Source organism: Crinia signifera, chromosome 5 (assembly GCF_055691185.1).
Source record: "Crinia signifera chromosome 5, ASM5569118v1, whole genome shotgun sequence".
NCBI classification, from domain to species: Eukaryota; Metazoa; Chordata; class Amphibia; order Anura; family Myobatrachidae; genus Crinia; species Crinia signifera.
In genome coordinates, this window is record NC_139221.1 from 330,556,537 (window position 1) to 330,577,940 (window position 21,404).

Below are 21,404 nucleotides of genomic sequence, written 5' to 3' on the forward strand. Positions count from 1 at the left end.
GTGATGTCACAGTGAGGAGAGTAATGGCAGTGTGATGTCATAGTTAGGGGAGTAATGACAGTGTGATGTCACAGTGAGGAGAGCAATGGCAGTGATGTCACAATGAGTAGATTAATGATAGTGATGTCAGTGAGGAGAGTAATGGCAGTGTGATGTCACAGTGACGAGAGTAATGTTAGGGTGATGTCACAGTGAGGAGAGTAATGGCAGTGATGTCACAATGAGCAGAGTAATGGCAGTGTGATGTCACAGTGAGGAGAGTAAACGCAGTGATGTCACAATGAGTAGATTAATGATAGTGATGTCAGTGAGGAGACTAAAGGCAGTGTGATGTCACAGTGAGCAGAGTAATGGCAGTGTGATGTCACAGTGAGGAGAGTAATGGCATTGATGTCACAGTGAGCAGAGTAATGGCAGTGTGATGTCACAGTGAGGAGAGTAATGGCAGTGATATCAGTGAGGAGAGTAATGGCAGTGATTTTACAGTGAGGAGAGTAATGGCAGTGATGTCACAGTGAGGAGAGTAATGGCAGTGTGATGTCACAGTGAGGAGAGTAATGTAAGGGTGATGTCACAGTGAAGAGAGTAATGGCAGTGATGTCACAGTGAGGAGAGTGATGGCAGTGATGTCACAGTGAGGAGAGTAATGGCAGTGTGATGTCACAGTGAGAAGAGTAATGGCAGTGTGATGTCACAGTGAGGAGAGTAATGGCAGTGATGTCACAGTGAGGAGAGTAATGGCAGTGTGATGTCACAGTGAGGAGAGTAATGTTAAGGTGGCCATACATCAGAAAGATATTGTACCCAATCATACAATCTCAATTGATTGTAAGATGGATTGTATGCAGATTGTGTGCACATCTTGTGTACACAATCATGCAGCAGATGGATTGTATGACTGATTGTATGATGGATTGTGAGTAGATTGTGTGTCCAAAAACCACCAAGGACTGCCGGGGATTTCAAGGGAAATTGTACACAATCAGGAGCGCAATCGATCTTAAGATCGATCTTTCTGATGTATGGCCAGCTTTAGGGTGATGTCACAGTGAAGAGAGTAATGGCAGTGATGTCACAGTGAGGAGAGTGATGGCAGTGATGTCACAGTGAGGAGAGTAATGGCAGTGTGATGTCACAGTGAGGAGAGTAATGGCAGTGTGATGTCACAGTGAGGAGAGTAATGTCAGGGTGATGTCACATTGAGGAGAGTAATGGCAGTGATGTCACAGTGAGGAGAGTAATGGCAGTGTGATGTCACAGTGAGGAGAGTAATGGCAGTGTGATGTCACAGTGAGAAGAGTAATGGCAGTGTGATGTCACAGTGAGGAGAGTAATGGCAGTGTGATGTCACAGTGAGGAGAGTAATGGCAGTGATGTCACAGTGAGGAGAGTAATGGCAGTGTGATGTCACAGTGAGGAGAGTAATGTCAGTGTGATGTCACAGTGAGGAGAGTAATGGCAGTGTGATGTCACATTGAGGAGAGTAATGGCAGTGTGATGAATGTGACATTGGGTTGGAGGAGCAGCTGAGGGCTTTGTGTGTCACTGGCAGTGACTGTGATGAGAACAGGTGTAACCTTCTTTTGGAGTTGCTGTCCCAAGGACATTAAAATGTCACTTTAGAGATGGTGTTGCCTTTATCACTATGCGTGTTACATGTGTGCCCATGTCTAGCACCCTGCGGTTATAGCACTGGGGGGAGAGTCATTATGCTGCATGTGTGTGGCAGCTCCCATGTGCCCATAGACCGGGGGGGGGGGGGGGGGGGGGAAGGGTTTGTTATTATTTGGCATGTGAGTGGCAGCGCCCATGTGCCCATGCCCAGCACCCTGCAGTTATAGCCCATGGGGGCTATTATGTGGCATATAAGGGGCAGTGCCCATGTGCCCATGCCCAGCACCCTGCAGTTATAGCACGGGGGGTTATTATGTGGCATGTGAGTGGCTGTGCCTATGCCCAGCACCCTGCAGTTATAGCGGGGGGGGGGGGGGGGTATTATGTGGCATGTGAGTGGCAGTGCCCATATGCCCAGCACCCAGCGGTTATAGCCCGGGGTTGCCATTGCCATTGATGGTTGCCATCGATGGCAATTCTGTAACTGGCCATCGATAGTGCTAAACTATGCAATGGATGACCATCGATATTTTTACATATCGATGGTCATCCATTGTGTTTGATTGATTGGCCTTCGGTCCAATCAAAACACGAGGGGCGGGGCTTCGCGGGTGTCGGGGGGCGGAGCTATGCTCCGTGTCCCGGCACTTTGAAGAAGAAAAAAAAAGCAAAACATCGTTTTGCTGTTCCATCGATGGAGGGAAACCATCTGGTTCTCCCCCATCGATGGCAAAAGTATTCGACATCGGCCATGAACCATCGATGATTTCGAATCATCGATGGTCGATGGCCATCCCTAGCCCGGGGTAGAGTTTTATAAGACTTTAAAAAGTTTTAACAAAGAAAAGTTTATTTTTAGATGACAGACTGGATTCCTGGGTAGAGAGAGGAGGGAGATGTCTGAGACAGGACAGAGTAGAGGGCAGGAGACCGCAGAGCGCTGTACACATCAGCCGGCAGCCCCGGGAGGATCTGCAGTGCAGAGCAGGGGAAGCAGAGCGCTGTACACATCAGCAGGCAGTCCGGGGAGGATCTGCAGTGCAGAGCGCTGCGCACATCAGCCAGCAGCCCGGGGAGGATCTGCAGTGCAGAGCGCCGGACACATCAGCTGAGGGTGGATCTGCAGTGCAGGGAGGGCAGAGCTGCAGGGGAGGAGGAGAACAGCTGAGAGTGATTGTCACGTCGCAGACACCGGGACTGGCACCTCTCCTCCGGGCATGAGCCAGCCCAGCCCCGGTCTGTTCCCCACGCTGGTGGTGGCCGGCCACATAGTCACCCTGGTGGTGGTCTGGCACTGGAGGAAGAGGCGCAGAGCTCTGCAGGACACTGAGGGTAAGAGGTGGGGGTGTGCCCGGGGGTGGAGGCAGGGTAACCCTCTCGCTGCTGCTGGGGATATGTGCTGGTCCTGCTGCTGGGGATCTGTGCTGGTCCTGCTGCTGGGGATCTCCTGCTGGTCCTGCTGCTGGGGATCTGTGCTGGTCCTGCTGCTGGGGATCTTCTACTGGTCCTGCTGCTGGGGATCTCCTACTGGTCCTGCTGCTGGGGATCTCCTACTGGTCCTGCTGCTGGGGATCTCCTACTGGTCCTGCTGCTGGGGATCTGTGCTGGTCCTGCTGCTGGGGATCTCCTGCTGGTCCTGCTGCTGGGGATCTGTGCTGGTCCTGCTGCTGGGGATCTCCTGCTGGTCCTGCTGCTGGGGATCTCCTGCTGGTCCTGCTGCTGGGGATCTCCTGCTGGTCCTGCTGCTGGGGATCTGCTGCTGGGGATCTCCTGCTGGTCCTGCTGCTGGGGATTTCCTGCTGGTCCTGCTGCTGGGGATCTGTGCTGGTCCTGATGCTGGGGATCTCCTGCTGGTCCTGCTGCTGGGGATCTCCTGCTGGTCCTGCTGCTGGGGATCTCCTGCTGGTCCTGCTGCTGGGGATCTGTGCTGGTCCTGCTGCTGAGGATGGATCTGCCAGTCACTTACCCAGGATAGAGTGATGCCGAGTATCTCCTGCCCTCTGCTGGTGCCGGGGTGGTCTGTCTGTACCGTGTGGGTAGTAAGGGGTTACACTGGGAGGGGGCGTGTCACGTAAACAGAAACACATGTGTGCTTAACCCCTTCCCCGCCGGCACCCGATGTATCAGTTCCCTGTAGTATACCCTGCAGTAACCCCTTCCCTGCCGGCACCTGATTTCAGCTCCCTGTATACCCTGCAGTAACCCCTTCCCTGCCAGCACCCGATGTGTCAGCTCCCTGTATACCCTGCAGTAACCCCTTCCCCGCCGGCACCCGATGTGTCAGCTCCCTGTATACCCTGCAGTAACCCCTTCCCTGCCAGCACCCGATGTGTCAGCTCCCTGTAGTATAACCTGCAGTAACCCCTTCCCTGCCGGCACCCGATGTGTCAGCTCCCTGTATACCCTGCAGTAACCCCTTCCCTGCCAGCACCCGATGTGTCAGCTCCCTGTATACCCTGCAGTAACCCCTTCCCTGCCAGCACCCGATGTGTCAGCTCCCTGTAGTATACCCTGCAGTAACCCCTTCCCTGCCGGCACCTGATGTGTCAGCTCCCTGTATACCCTGCAGTAACCCCTTCCCTGCCAGTGCCTGATGTGTCAGCTCCCTGTATACCCTGCAGTAACCCCTTCCCTGCCGGCACCTGATGTGTCAGCTCCCTGTATACCCTGCAGTAACCCCTTCCCTGCCGGCACCCGATGTGTCAGCTCCCTGTATACCCCTGCAGTAACCCCTTCCCTGCCAGCACCCGATGTGTCAGCTCCCTGTATACCCCTGCAGTAACCCCTTCCCCGCCGGCACCCGATGTGTCAGCTCCCTGTATACCCTGCAGTAACCCCTTCCCTGCCAGCACCCGATGTGTCGGCTCCCTGTAGTATACCCTGCAGTAACCCCTTCCCTGCCGGCACCCGATGTGTCAGCTCCCTGTAGTATACCCTGCAGTAACCCCTTCCCTGCCAGCACCCGATGTGTCGGCTCCCTGTAGTATACCCTGCAGTAACCCCTTCCCTGCCAGCACCCGATGTGTCAGCTCCCTGTAGTATACCCTGCAGTAACCCCTTCCCTGCCGGCACCCGATGTGTCAGCTCCCTGTAGTATACCCTGCAGTAACCCCTTCCCTGCCGACACCCGATGTGTCAGCTCCCTGTATACCCTGCAGTAACCCCTTCCCTGCCAGTGCCTGATGTGTCAGCTCCCGGTATTCTGTGCTTAACCCCTTCCCTGCCATCACCTTTCACTTCATATTATGCCACATTACAGTGCTGCCCCCAGTTCATATTATACCACATAGTTCCTCCACTTGATATTATGCCACATTACAGTGCTGCCCCCAGTTCATATTATATCATATTATGCCACATTACAGTGCTGCCCCAGTTCATATTATACCACAATATAGTACCTCCACTTCATATTATGCCACATTACAGTGCTGCCCCAAGTTCATATTATATCATATTATGCCACATTACAGTGCTGCCCCAAGTTCATATTATACCACAATATAGTACCTCCACTTCATATTATGCCACATTACAGTGCTGCCCCAAGTTCATATTATACCACATAGTTCCTCCACTTGATATTATGCCACATTACAGTGCTGCCCCCAGTTCATATTATACCACATAGTGCCTCCACTTCATATTATGCCACATTACAGTGCTGCCCCCAGTTCATATTATACCACACTATAGTACCTCCACTTCATATTATGCCACATTACAGTGCTGCCCCCAGTTCATATTATACCACATAGTGCCTCCACTTCATATTATGCCACATTACAGTGCTGCCCCCAGTTCATATTATACCACACTATAGTACCTCCACTTCATATTATGCCACATTACAGTGCTGCCCCCAGTTCATATTATACCACATAGTGCCTCCACTTCATATTGTTCCACATTACAGTGAAGGGGCAGAAAGCTCAGACATAGACAGAGGAGTCCGTCAGGAGCTGATGTGAACCTAATGGGCAGGAAGATCAGGCCGATCCCTCTGTCAAGCTTCCTACCCCGACCCTTGCCTGTTCCGAGTGTTGCTGAAGGAATCCTTGGGCTGTATGTATCTGCCACAGTATGGGAAGCCCAGGAACAGTACAGAGCTGTGCCACGCAGGTCCTGGGCCTACACGCTAAGCTGGGGTGATCCTATAGTGAGGTGCTTGTACGTGGGAAGCCCGGGAACAGCACAGAGATGTGCCACGCAGGTCCTGGGCCTACACGCTTAGCTGGGGTGATCCTATAGTGAGGTGCTTGTAAGTGGGAAGCCCGGGAACAGCACAGAGTTGTGCCACGCAGGTCCTAGGCCTACACGCTTAGCTGGGGTGATCCTATAGTGAGGTGCTTGTACGTGGGAAGCCCTTGGAACAGTACAGAGTTGTGCCACGCAGGTCCTGGGCCTACACGCTAAGCTGGGGTGATCCTATAGTGAGGTGCTTGTACGTGGGAAGCCCGGGAACAGCACAGAGTTGTGCCACGCAGGTCCTGGGCCTACACGCTTAGCTGGGGTGATCCTATAGTGAGGTGATTGTACGTGGGAAGCCCGGGAACAGCACAGAGCTGTGCCACGCAGGTCCTAGGCCTACACGCTTAGCTGGGGTGATCCTATAGTGAGGTGATTGTACGTGGGAAGCCCGGGAACAGCACAGAGTTGTGCCACGCAGGTCCTAGGCCTACACGCTTAGCTGGGGTGATCCTATAGTGAGGTGATTGTACGTGGGAAGCCCGGGAACAGCACAGAGCTGTGCCACGCAGGTCCTAGGCCTACACGCTTAGCTGGGGTGATCCTATAGTGAGGTGCTTGTACGTGGGAAGCCCGGGAACAGCACAGAGTTGTGCCACGCAGGTCCTGGGCCTACACGCTTAGCTGGGGTGATCCTATAGTGAGGTGCTTGTACGTGGGAAGCCCGGGAACAGCACAGAGTTGTGCCACGCAGGTCCTAGGCCTACACGCTTAGCTGGGGTGATCCTATAGTGAGGTGCTTGTACGTGGGAAGCCCGGGAACAGCACAGAGTTGTGCCACGCAGGTCCTGGGCCTACACGCTTAGCTGGGGTGATCCTATAGTGAGGTGCTTGTACGTGGGAAGCCCGGGAACAGCACAGAGTTGTGCCACGCAGGTCCTGGGCCTACACGCTTAGCTGGGGTGATCCTATAGTGAGGTGATTGTACGTCGGCCAACACTCGCACCTCCGCTTGTGTCTCTTTGCACTAGACTAGAACTGTACTTTGTTGCTGCACTCACTTCTAAGATCTTTGTCAAGGTCACAGGAATCTATTCTGAGGGAGGCGGCGAGCGCTGGCGTCCTCAATTATTTACATAATAACAAGACAAACAGAGATGAGCTCCCAGTGCCAGGGGGGGGGGGGATAAGCGGCGCTCCTCCTTTCCCCAGAAGGTGCCGGGTGCTGATTGATTTGCTGCCAACTCCACCCTCTCACCTGTCGCATGCAAACTCACCTGTACTAAGGAGGGCTGGGCTTAGTGTCGCTGGTCACATGTACCAACTCACCTAGGGGCCACAGCCAGCCTCACCGTTACTCCATGCACTCACCTAGGGGCCAGACAGCCTCACCTTGCATTAACCTAGGGGCCACAGCCAGCCTCCCCTTTCCCCAGGCACTCACCCAGGGCCAAAGCCAGCCTCATCTTTACTCCATGCACTCACCCAGGGGCCACAGCCAGCCTCCCCTTTACTCCATGAACTCACCTAGGGGCCACAGCCAGCCTCCCCTTTCCCCAGGCACTCACCTAGGGGCCACAGCGAGCCTCATCTTTACTCCAAACACTCACCTAGGGGCCACAGCCAGACTTATTTCATGCACTCACCTCTGGGCCACAGCCAACCTCTCCTTACCCCAAGCACTCACTTAGGGGCCACAGCCAGCCTTACTCCACGCACTCACCTAGGGGCCACAGCCAACCTTTCCTTACTTCAAGCACTCACCTAGGGGCCACAGCCAACCTCTCCTTAAATATCTAAACTTATCTAGATGCCACAGCCAGTTATATTAGGAGCAAGGAGCCAGCCTCTATGCCCAGCATTTCCCTATGCCCAGCATTTCCCTATGCCCAGCCTCCATGCCCAGCATTTTCCTATGCCCAGCCTCATGCCCAGCATTTCCCTATGCCCAGCATTTCCCTATGCCCAGCCTCCATGCCCAGCATTTCCCTATGCCCAGCCTCCATGCCCAGCATTTCCCTATGCCCAGCCTCCATGCCCAGCATTTCCCTATGCCCAGTCTCCATGCCCAGCATTTCCCTATGCCCAGCCTCCATGCCCAGCATTTCCCTATGCCCAGCCTCCATGCCCAGCATTTCCCTATGCCCAGCCTCCATGCCCAGCATTTTCCTATTCCCAGCCTCCATGCCCAGCATTTCCTCATGCCCAGCATTTCCTCGTGCCCAGCCTCCATGACCAGCATTTCCCTATGCCCAGCCTCCATGCCCAGCATTTCCCTATGCCCAGCCTCTATGCCCAGCATTTCCTCATGCCCATCCTCCATGCCCAGCATTTCCTCGTGTCCAGCCTCCATGACCAGCATTTCCCTATGCCCAGCCTCCATGACCAGCATTTAATCGTGCCCATCATCGTTGCAGCAGCAGGTGCACCCATGACTCACCCAGCTACAGACGGAGCTGCTTTGCCCATACCTAGGCCTCTGGGCGTTGCTCCGAGTGGTACCAGCCTCCCCCTCCTGAGCGCGCTCACAGGCAGCATGTCCCACCCACCACCAGTACTGGCTTCTCCTGAGACCACGCTGCCTAGGAATGGTGCCCATACCGGTTTGTCTGGGGCACAGTGCCAGGGAGTGGGAGGGAAGGGCCAGTGTTATAGCTAGCACTGATGGTGACATACCTGTACTATGGTATTACAGAGAGAGTACAGGAGTGTCCCCCAGGGCGGAGGGCCCTGCAGCGTGCACCTGACCGGGCTCCTGGCTGCATTCTCTGCATTACAGGAGACAGACGGCGCACATACATGTTCCTGTGTATCTGTTATACAGGGTGATTTAAGGATAATCATTATATATATCTCTTATTGTGACCGCTTATTCCCATAGTACGATCACTGCCATTAAAGCGATTTATTTACCCCCAATGCATCCTGCTACCCCAGGTGATGCCATGCCGCAGTTTTGCTATTAGGGCATGCTTGGATTTGTAGTTCCATAGCAGCTGGGGGGGGGGGGGGATCTCCTGGGCCGTGTGACTGCAGTGACGCAGGACTTTCTCAGAACGCCGCCGTCTCTGATGTGTGTGGGGGCGGTTGGGGGTCAGTAATGCAGGGAAGGGGACACATAATAAGGTATTGGCTGGGGAAGGGTTAATGTTGGCGCTGTCGTCACTTACAGGAAAACGCTCTGAGTTCTGCCAGCTGCTACTGATAACGATTTTTATTGCTACAATGTATCAGCAGAAATTCCCGTCCCGCCCTCCTGCGCGTCCCCGGGTTCCCTGCGAGCGAGCGCTGCTGGAGAGCCAGGCCGGGGAATGTGCGACACACTGGGGGTCCGCGCAGCCAGTGTCAGACAGGGACAAGGAGGGCCCACCAGGCTAATGTGGGTGTGGCCAGTCTCCAGAAGGGGTGTGGCTAACCATGTCAATCTATACAGTGACTACTGCTAGTACATGCGTGATAGGGAATAGTATGCGGTCAGTAGGTCGGCAGGCCTAGGTCGACATTGGGAAGGTTGACAGTGAAAAGGTCGACATGGGGTTTTCACATTTTTTTTAACCCACATGTGCCGACAGGAGGGTGTATCATGCCCTACCATCCATGGGGCGTGGAGGGAGAAGATAATAGTGTAGCAAGCACTTTTTCAGTGTCGATTTCGACATTTGGGGCAAAAAAAGTGAAAGACCCATGTGGACCTTTGGACTGATGACCTTCTAAATGTCAACCTAATGCTTGTGTCGACCTTTTGACAATGTAGACCGAAAGCCATGTCAACCTTTTTCACGTGTCAACCTAAGGCCCATCGACCTAATGATTCATACCCATAGGAAATACATCCTAGTCCTGTGCTGTATATGTAACATGTATAACAACAGCCGGGCACGTCCCAGTAACCGGACCCTAGCGACAGCTCGGCGACAGCTCAGGGGCCGCTCGGCGACAGCTGTGCAGGGATATGGTGACCGCGTCTGGTTTCTCACCTGTATGTGATACATGATATACGTATTGTGATGGAACTCCCTTATGTAATCTCCTATAGCAGGGGTGGCCAAACCGGTCCTCGAGATCTAACAACCGTCCATGTTCTCCAGATCACCTAGGTGGTCACAGGTGCAGTCATTACTAACTGTCACATTCCCCAGATCACCTAGCTGATCACAGGTGCAGTCATTACTAACTGTCACATTCCCCAGCTCACCTAGCTGGTGCACAGCTGTAGTCATTACTAACTGTCACATTCCCCAGCTCACCTAGCTGATCACAGGTACAGTCATTACTAACTGTCACATTCCCCAGATCACCTAGCTGATCACAGGTGCAGTCATTACTGTCACATTCCCCAGATCACCTAGCTGATCACAGGTGCAGTCATTACTAACTGTCACATTCCCCAGATCACCTAGCTGATCACAGGTGCAGTCATTACTAACTCACATTCCCCAGATCACCTAGCTGATCACAGGTGCAGTCATTACTAACTGTCACATTCCCCAGACCACCTAGCTGGTGCACAGGTGCAGTCATTACTAACTGTCACATTCCCCAGACCACCTAGCTGGTGCACAGGTGCAGTCATTATTAACTGTCACATTCCCCAGACCCCCTAGCTGGTGCACAGGTGCAGTTATTACTAACTGTCACATTCCCCAGATCACCTAGCTGATCACAGGTGCAGTCATTACTAACTCACATTCCCCAGATCACCTAGCTGATCACAGGTGCAGTCATTACTAACTGTCACATTCCCCAGACCACCTAGCTGGTGCACAGGTGCAGTCATTACTAACTCACATTCCCCAGATCACCTAGCTGATCACAGGTGCAGTCATTACTAACTGTCACATTCCCCAGACCCCCTAGCTGGTGCACAGGTGCAGTTATTACTAACTGTCACATTTACAAACCTGCTGCACTCATTCCTACTATAGATCCACAGGTTGCCTGAGACCACATGAACTGTTGGTTGATCTTGAGGACAGGTTTGGCCGCCCCTGTCCTATAGGGTTCTATAAGGAATGTGATGCTGTCAGGTTTACTTATTCCCACCTTGCCCCCAAAGCTAATGCCACCTGAAGATGGCGCTCGCCCGCTATAACCTCTGGTCTACAGATCCCAGATGTAAGCAGCAATGGTCGCCGCATAGGAGGGGTCAGCAACAGCCAATCATTATATCCGGCGTCTTGTGCTCTCCAGCCAATTAGGTAACAGCCTGGTGCCTCTGCCCAGAGCTGCGGAAATGGCCAGTTCTACCTGATGGCAGGGGGACAGATGCCGCTGGGAATGTCACGGATGAGGCAGAAGACCTGACTGATGCCATCCCAAGTGTTCTTTATCATTGTCCTAGAAGCTTACAGTCTAACGGCCCTGTGATACATGCTGGCAGTCTTGTGGTAAGTCATTACTAACTGTCACATTCCCCAGATCACCTAGCTGATCACAGGTGCAGTCATTACTAACTGTCACATTCCCCAGATCACCTAGCTGATCACAGGTGCAGTCATTACTAACTCACATTCCCCAGATCACCTAGCTGATCACAGGTGCAGTCATTACTAACTGTCACATTCCCCAGATCACCTAGCTGATCACAGGTTCAGTCATTACTAACTCACATTCCCCAGATCACCTAGCTGATCACAGGTGCAGTCATTACTAACTGTCACATTCCCCAGACCACCTAGCTGGTGCACAGGTGCAGTCATTACTAACTGTCACATTCCCCAGACCACCTAGCTGGTGCACAGGTGCAGTCATTATTAACTGTCACATTCCCCAGACCCCCTAGCTGGTGCACAGGTGCAGTTATTACTAACTGTCACATTCCCCAGATCACCTAGCTGATCACAGGTGCAGTCATTACTAACTCACATTCCCCAGATCACCTAGCTGATCACAGGTGCAGTCATTACTAACTGTCACATTCCCCAGACCACCTAGCTGGTGCACAGGTGCAGTCATTACTAACTCACATTCCCCAGATCACCTAGCTGATCACAGGTGCAGTCATTACTAACTGTCACATTCCCCAGACCCCCTAGCTGGTGCACAGGTGCAGTTATTACTAACTGTCACATTTACAAACCTGCTGCACTCATTCCTACTATAGATCCACAGGTTGCCTGAGACCACATGAACTGTTGGTTGATCTTGTGGACAGGTTTGGCCGCCCCTGTCCTATAGGGTTTTATAAGGAATGTGATGCTGTCAGGTTTACTTATTCCCACCTTGCCCCCAAAGCTAATGCCACCTGAAGATGGCGCTCGCCCGCTATAACCTCTGGTCTACAGATCCCAGATGTAAGCAGCAATGGTCACCGCATAGGAGGGGTCAGCAACAGACAATCATTATATCCGGCGTCTTGTGCTCTCCAGCCAATTAGGTAACAGCCTGGTGCCTCTGCCCAGAGCTGCGGAAATGGCCAGTTCTACCTGATGGCAGGGGGACAGATGCCGCTGGGAATGTCACGGATGAGGCAGAAGACCTGACTGATGCCATCCCAAGTGTTCTTTCTCATTGTCCTAGAAGCTTACAGTCTAACGGCCCTGTGATACATGCTGGCAGTCTTGTGGTAAGGGTGACAGGAAGCCAGCAGTCTGGTTGGTATAGCGTTTCTGTTCTTGGGGGATTTCCAGATATTGCCCTGTAATCGCAGCCCTGTAGTTACCATGGAGACATCACAAACACAGCAGCAATGAGTGACTGGCGTGACGAGGGTGGGTGTCTGAGAACGCGGCTTCCATCACGTGTATCATGTAGTCTCCTCCAATCTATAGCATGCTGGATGTATGGCTGTATACATGGCGTATACCTGGATCCCACATGTGATGATCTGCAGAGCGCTGCCGCCTGTGTTTAGTCTGCAGCTGTATCCTGCTACACAGCCAGCATTGTGTTCTTGGCATTTAGCAGCAAAGCCACAGACTGCGTGTGGGAGAGGAGCCAGAGTCTGGAGCCCACGTGCTGCGCTGACGCAGGCTGTAATGTGCTGTTACATTGTGTACAGTACTCGTCTTCCTCTACATGTATCCCGGGCTACACAGAGATATCTCATGGCCACTGTACCCACTCTGTGTGGCTCGGCACTCCTGCATGGCCACTGTACCCACTCTGTGTGGCTCGGCACTCCTGCATGACCACTGTACCCACTCTGTGTAGCTCGGCACTCCTGCATGGCCACTGTACCCACTCTGTGTGGCCCGGCGCTCCTGCATGGCCACTGTACTCGGTGCTCCTGCATGGCCACTGTACCCACTCTGTGTGGCTTGGCACTCCTGCATGGCCACTGTACCCACTCTGTGTGGCTCGGCACTCCTGCATGGCCACTGTACCCACTCTGTGTGGCTCGGCACTCCTGCATGGCCACTGTACCCACTCTGTGTGGCCCGGCGCTCCTGCATGGCCACTGTACTCGGCGCTCCTGCATGGCCTCTGTACCCACTCTGTGTGGCCCTGCGCGCCTGCATGGCCACTGTACCCGGTTCTCCTGCATGGCCATTGTACCCGGCGCTCCTGCATGGCCACTGCACCCGGCGCTCCTGCATGGCCGCTGTACCCGGCGCTCCTGCATGGCCACTGTACCCGGCGCTCCTGCATGGCCACTGTACCTGGTTTTCCTGCATGGCCACTACTTGGCGCTCCTGCATGGCCACTGTACCCGGCGCTCCCGCATGGCCACTGTACCTGGTTTTCCTGCATGGCCACTGTACTTGGCACTCCTGCATGGCCACTGTACCTGGTTTTCCTGCATGGCCATTGTACCCGATGCTCCTCCATGGCCTCTGTACCCGGCGCTCCTACATGGCCTCTGTACCCGGCGCTCCTGCATGGCCACTGTACCCGGCGCTCCTGCATGGCCACTGTACCCGGCGCTCCTGCATGGCCACTGTACCCACTATATTCTGTATACACTGATAGACTTTTCTATAATCATGGATGTCCACAGAGGCACTGATACATTGTTCTGGATATATCAGGAGCGCTGATACATTGTTCTGGATATATCAGGAGCACTGATACATTTTTCTTGTTATATGAGGAGCGCTGATACATTGTTCTGGATATATCAGGAGCACTGATACATTTTTCTTGTTATATGAGGAGCGCTGATACATTGTTCTGGATATATCAGGAGCACTGATACATTTTTCTTGTTATATGAGGAGCGCTGATACATTGTTCTGGATATATCAGGAGCGCTTATACATTGTTCTGGATATATCAGGAGCGCTGATACATTGTTCTGGATATATCAGGAGCGCTGGTACATTGTTCTGTTTATATCAGGAGCGCTGGTACATTGTACTGTTTATATGAGGAGCGCTGATACATTGTTCTGGATATATCAGGAGCGCTGATACATTGTTCTGGATATATCAGGAGCACTGATACATTTTTCTTGTTATATGAGGAGCGCTGATACATTGTTCTGGATATATCAGGAGCGCTGGTACATTGTACTGTTTATATCAGGAGTGCTGATTCATACGATTCTGGTAACGGTATTGGAATATTGGTACAGAGGCCTCGTGCCGTTACTATTACTCACTGGAGGATTTTTCTGTTCTTAATCATCTCCAACCACTGAGGAAATGGGCCCCACCCTGTTCCCTGGCCCCGGCGGTGCCCACGCTGGCAGGACGACCGGTGGAGACGGCAGATGGAGGCCAATTTGGCAGAGCTTATGGAAACTGAGAAGTGTCTGAGTCAGGCTGTGCATTTATTTTTACATATTATTCCATATATTGTAAGAGGGGTGTACACTGTGGTCAGTAAGCAGCAGGACCTGTCTCCAGGTTCTACATTGCACATCCCCCGCTGCTCTGTAGTCTGTGATTGTGGTGTATCACACTGCGTCACACATCCCCCGCTGCTCTGTAGTCAGTGACTGTGGTGTATCACACTGCGTCACACATCCCCCACTGCGCGGTAGTCTGTGATTGTGGTGTATCTCACTGCGTCACACATCCCCTGCTGCGCTGTAGTCAGTGACTGTGGTGTATCTCACTGCGTCACACATCCCCTGCTGCGCTGTAGTCTGTGATTGTGGTGCATCGTACTGCGTCATACATCCCCCACTGCACTGTAGTCAGTGACTGTGGTGTATCGCACTGCGTCATACATCCCCCACTGCATTGTAGTCTGTGATTGTGGTGTATCACACTGCGTCACACATCCGCCGCTGCTCTGTAGTCTGTGACTGTGGTGTATCACACTGCGTCACACATCCCCCACTGCACTGTAGTCAGTGACTGTGGTGTATCTCACTGCGTCATACATCCCCCACTGCACTGTAGTCAGTGACTGTGGTGTATCTCACTGCGTCATACATCCCCCACTGCACTGTAGTCGGTGACTGTGGTGTATCACACTGCGTCATACATCCCCTGCTGCTCTGTAGTCAGTGACTGTGGTGTATCTCACTGCGTCACACATCCCCCACTACTCTGTAGTCAGTGACTGTGGTGTATCTCACTGCGTCATACATCCCCCACTGCACTGTAGTCTGTGATTGTGGTGTATCTCACTGCGTCATACATCCCCCACTGCACTGTAGTCAGTGACTGTGGTGTATCTCACTGCGTCATACATCCCCCACTGCACTGTAGTCAGTGACTGTGGTGTATCTCACTGCGTCATACATCCCCCACTGCACTGTAGTCTGTGATTGTGGTGTATCACATTGCGTCACACATCCCCTGCTGCTCTGTAGTCTGTGATTGTGGTGTATCTCACTGCGTCACCCCCCCCCCCCCCCCCCCCCCGCTGCGCTGTAGACTGTGACTGTGGTGCATTGCACTGCGTCATACATCCCCCACTGCACTGTAGTCTGTGATTGTGGTGTATCACACTGCGTCACACATCCCCCGCTGAACTGTAGTGCATCACACTGCGTCACACACACACATCCCCTGCTGCGCTGTGGTCTGTGATTGTGGTGTATCTCACTGCGTCACCCCCCCCCCCGCTGCGCTGTAGACTGTGACTGTGGTGCATTGCACTGCGTCATACATCCCCCACTGCACTGTAGTCTGTGATTGTGGTGTATCACACTGCGTCACACATCCCCCGCTGAACTGTAGTGCATCACACTGCGTCACACATCTCCCGCTGTGCTGTAGTCTGTGATTGTGGTGCATCACACTGCATCACACATCTCCCGCTGTGCTGTAGTCTGTGATTGTGGTGCATCACACTGCGTCACACATCCCCCGCTGCGCTGTAGTCTGTGATTGTGGTGCATCACACTGCATCACACATCTCCCGCTGTGCTGTAGTCTGTGGTGCATCACACTGCGTCACACATCCCCCGCTGCTCTGTAGTCTGTGATTGTGGTGCATCACACTGCGTCACACATCCCCCGCTGCGCTGTAGTCTGTGATTGTGGTGCATCACACTGCGTCACACATCCCCTGCTGCGCTGTAGTCTGTGATTGTGGTGCATTACACTGCATCACACATCTCCCGCTGTGCTGTAGTCTGTGGTGCATCACACTGCGTCACACATCCCCCGCTGCTCTGTAGTCTGTGATTGTGGTGCATCACACTGCGTCACACATCTCCCGCTGCGCTGTAGACTGTGACTGTGGTGCATTGCACTGCGTCATACATCCCCCCACTGCACTGTAGTCTGTGATTGTGGTGTATCACACTGCGTCACACATCCCCCGCTGAACTGTAGTGCATCACACTACGTCACACATCCCCTGCTGCGCTGTGGTCTGTGATTGTGGTGCATCACACTGCGTCACACATCTCCCGCTGTGCTGTAGTCTGTGGTGCATCACACTGCGTCACACATCTCCCGCTGTGCTGTAGTCTGTGGTGCATCACACTGCGTCACACATCCCCCGCTGCTCTGTAGTCTGTGATTGTGGTGCATCACACTGCGTCACACATCTCCCGCTGTGCTGTAGTCTGTGGTGCATCACACTGCGTCACACATCCCCCGCTGCTCTGTAGTCTGTGATTGTGGTGCATCACACTGCGTCACACATCTCCCGCTGCGCTGTAGACTGTGATTGTGGTGCGTCACACTGCGTCACACATCTCCCGCTGTGCTGTAGTCTGTGGTGCATCACACTGCGTCACACATCCCCCGCTGCTCTGTAGTCTGTGATTGTGGTGCATCACACTGCGTCACACATCCCCCGCTGCTCTGTAGTCTGTGATTGTGGTGCATCACACAATCCCTGCTGCGCTGTAGACTGGATAGGGCTGCAGTACACTCTGGCATCTCTGTAAATCTGTGGTTGGAACGGGTCCCTCTCCTTCTCACGCTATGCCCGGGTAGAGTTTCCACGTGGCGGGTTCCTGGTCCCAGTGACGCCGTGTGATTCAGCCCAGATTATCCGCAGCCTGGGCTGAAAAGCGGCTTCTGATCTTATAGACAGCTGGAAATACTGACATGCTCATTACCGCTACTGGCGCCTGCAGAGGCCGTCATTACGGGGGTCCCAGGATGGGGTATAGCATGATTCCATTACAGCAAGTCTTGTGATAGGTCCTGCAAGACCCCTGTATGGTCTGTACATTATAGGAGAGAGCTGATATGGGTCCTGCGAGACCCCTGTATGGTCCGTACATTATAGGAGAGAGCTGATATGGGTCCTGCGAGACCCCTGTATGGTCTGTACATTATAGGAGAGAGCTGATATCGGATCCTCGGAGACCCCTGTATGGTCTGTACATTATAGGAGAGAGCTGATATCGGATCCTCGGAGACCCCTGTATGGTCTGTACATTATAGGAGAGAGCTTATAGCGGATCCTCTGAGAACCCTGTATGGTCTGTACATTATAGGAGAGAGCTGATAGCGGATCCTCGGAGACCCCTGTATGGTCCGTACATTATAGGAGAGAGCTGATAGCGGATCCTCGGAGACCCCTGTATGGTCTGTACATTATAGGAGAGCTGATAGCGGATCCTCGGAGACCCCTGTATGGTCTGTACATTATAGGAGAGAGCTGATAGCGGATCCTCCAGGACCCCTGTATGGTCTGTACATTATAGGAGAGAGCTGATAGCGGATCCTCGGAGACCCCTGTATGATCTGTACATTATAGGAGAGAGCTGATAGCGGATCCTCGGAGACCCCTGTATGGTCTGTACATTATAGGAGAGAGCTGATATCGGATCCTCGGAGACCCCTGTATGGTCTGTACATTATAGGAGAGAGCTGATAGCGGATCCTCGGAGACCCCTATATGGTCTGTACATTATAGGAGAGAGCTGATAGCGGATCCTCGGAGACCCCTGTATGGTCTGTACATTATAGGAGAGAGCTGATAGCGGATCCTCGGAGACCCCTGTATGGTCTGTACATTATAGATGAGAGCTGATATGGGTCCTGCGAGACCCCTGTATGGTCCGTACATTATAGGAGAGAGCTGATATGGGTCCTGCGAGACCCCTGTATGGTCTGTACATTATAGGAGAGAGCTGATATCGGATCCTCGGAGACCCCTGTATGGTCTGTACATTATAGGAGAGAGCTGATATCGGATCCTCGGAAACCCCTGTATGGTCTGTACATTATAGGAGAGAGCTGATAGCGGATCCTCTGAGAACCCTGTATGGTCTGTACATTTTAGGAGAGAGCTGATAGCGGATCCTCGGAGACCCCTGTATGGTCCGTACATTATAGGAGAGAGCTGATAGCGGATCCTCGGAGACCCCTGTATGGTCTGTACATTATAGGAGAGCTGATAGCGGATCCTCGTAGACCCCTGTATGGTCCGTACATTGTAGGAGAGAGCTGATATCGGATCCTCGGAGACCCCTGTATGGTCCGTACATTATAGGAGAGAGCTGATAGCGGATCCTCCAGGACCCCTGTATGGTCTGTACATTATAGGAGAGAGCTGATAGCGGATCCTCGGAGACCCCTGTATGATCTGTACATTATAGGAGAGAGCTGATATTGGATCCTCGGAGACCCCTGTATGGTCCGTACATTATAGGAGAGAGCTGATAGCGGATCCTCGGAGACCCCTGTATGGTCTGTACATTATAGGAGAGCTGATAGCGGATCCTCGGAGACCCCTGTATGGTCTGTACATTATAGGAGAGAGCTGATATCGGATCCTCGGAGACCCCTGTATGGTCTGTACATTATAGGAGAGAGCTGATAGCGGATCCTCGGAGACCCCTATATGGTCTGTACATTATAGGAGAGAGCTGATAGCGGATCCTCGGAGACCCCTGTATGGTCTGTACATTATAGGAGAGAGCTGATAGCGGATCCTCGGAGACCCCTGTATGGTCTGTACATTATAGATGAGAGCTTATATGGGTCCTGCAAGACCCCTGTATGGTCCGTACATTATAGGAGAGAGCTGATGTGGGTCCTGCGAGACCCCTGTATGGTCTGAACATTATAGGAGAGAGCTGATGTGGGTCCTGCGAGACCCCTGTATAGTCCGTACTGTATGGTCCGTACACTGACCTATTCATCAAAGCGTACCCTTCCCCTGCATAAACCAGCTGGTTCTCCGACCCCTTGCCTGTTTACATCCTGCTATCTAACCACCACCCCCTCGCTTGCACCTCTTGTAATCTGTCTGTCTCCCCTTCCTACTAGATTGTAAGCTCCTCCGAGTAGGGCCCTCTTCCCTCCTGTTGTGAAAGCCCACTTCTCTTCACATGTCACTCACAGCTCTCCTATACTCCAAAACTCAGTGACCATCTTCATACTCATCTCCATCATTGGCATCTAGCCTCTAGTTGTATGTTGATTGAGTCCTCACTACTTATATCCAAGCTGTAATGTGTATTGATCTGTGGTGCTCTTTATTTGTACTGTATTTTTGTTATTTATTCAATGTTATGCCAAGCTTTGTCTCCCTGTACTGTTCCTTTGTACGGCGCTGCAAAACCCTTGTGGCGCCTTATAAATAAAATTATAATAATAATAAATAGGAGAGAGCTGATGTGGGTCCTGCGAGACCCCTGTATGGTCCGTACATTATAGGAGAGAGCTGATGTGGGTCCTCGGAGAACCCTAAGTGCACATATATTACATATATTAAGTATAATAATAATGATGCATGTTTGGCGATATGACATACATAAAAGGTGCATTATATCGTGTATTACAGTCACCCGTCACCTTTGATAAAGTAAAGTCCCGTTTTCAGAGTCAGTCGGTCCGAGATGGTGAAATATAAGCGTCCAGGTACCTTGATATGATGCTGATGGCCAGGTGGCTTCCTCTGGTGAGAGGGTACAAGGCAGAATATACCTTCATGTCAATAAATGAATGGAGGAAGCTCCTGGAGTGTTTCCCACAGTGGGGCCACAGTAGCAGAATGTAGCAGGGCAATCGGGGACTGGGTATAGTGATGGGGGAAGATAAGAAGTAGCTGATTGCTCCCGACGCGTTTCACTGTCATATTTACAGCTTTTTCCTTGAAAAACCTTCAGCCTTTCTAACCACCTCGGACCGGCTGGCTCTAAAACCGGGACTTTACCTTATGAGAGGTGACGGGTGACTAAATAACAAAATATAATGCACCTTTTATTTATGTCATGTACTTTATATCCAAACTATGCATCGTTATTATTATACTATATGTAATATATGCGCACTTGTACTTTGTGCTATTTTATATATTTGAACATTTAATAGCGCAGCACACCCCTTCTTTCACCTTGTTACCTGTTATTAGGGGACTAACACCCTCACTACTCGCTGCTGCTGCTGTAATGCGCCTCTTATACAGATAACGTGTTATCTTTCGCTTTTCCTGCTATAGGTTCCCTGGTGAAGCTGTCAGGTGTATGTGGGGACATGTGAATAAGCCCCTGATGGGGGGGGGGGGGTCAGGGGGCTGTAGGTCAGGTTTGGCTACACATGGGGGCTGAGGTTACACAAAGCTGTTTCTATCTAATTGTATTAGATGTATGTATTAGTCACATACAGTAACTGTTCCCTGGGGCTAGGCCGAAGCCTGACTGTCCGCTCTGGTCAGTGACAGGTTTCCATGGGAACGTAATGGGAGGTACATACCTGTCTGGGGCGGTGTCAGAATGTCCTCAGCAGGTAACTGCATATTCTTTTGTGACCCCTGCACTACAGTCACTGCAGGCGACATGGTGCTTATTGTATTGTGTATAAACAGCACGTTTATGCCCCAGGAATCTGATGACGTTTCCTTCATATTTATGTTTTTCTTACGCCCATCTCATACTGCTCCATAGCCGCCATCTTCCTTACGCCCATCTCATACGGCTCCGTAGCCGCCATCTTGCTCACGCCCATCTCATACTGCTCCGTAGCCGCCACCTTTCTTACTCCTATCTCATACTGCTCAGTATACGCCATCTTCCTTACGCCCATCTCATACGGCTCCGTAGCCGCCATCTTGCTCACGCCCATCTCATACTGCTCCATAGCCGCCATCTTGCTCACTCCCATCTCATACTGCTCCGTAGCCGCCATCTTCCTTACGCCCATCTCATACGGCTCCGTAGCCGCCATCTTGCTCACGCCTATCTCATACTGCTCCATAGCCGCCATCTTGCTCTCGCCCATCTCATACTGCTCCGTAGCCGCCATTTTGCTCACGCCTATCTCATACTGCTCCGTAGCCACCATCTTGCTCAC

General features: G+C 52.3%; 1 protein-coding gene across 18 annotated transcripts in view; it reads left to right on the forward strand.

Moving 5' to 3' along the window:
* PLEC (plectin) overlaps positions 1–21,404 on the forward strand; it is a 288,841-nt gene that overhangs the window by 127,059 nt on the left and 140,378 nt on the right. For 4 of the 18 annotated variants that reach the window (XM_083145004.1, XM_083145009.1, XM_083145006.1 and 1 more), the window contains exon 1: positions 2,789–2,946. The exons of the other annotated variants lie outside the window; for them this stretch is intronic. In XM_083145004.1, coding sequence (XP_083001130.1) covers positions 2,832–2,946 — 115 coding nt within the window. In that variant the 5' untranslated portion in view covers positions 2,789–2,831. Of the gene's footprint in view, positions 1–2,788; positions 2,947–21,404 lie in introns of those variants that run through there. 18 annotated transcript variants of the gene reach the window in all.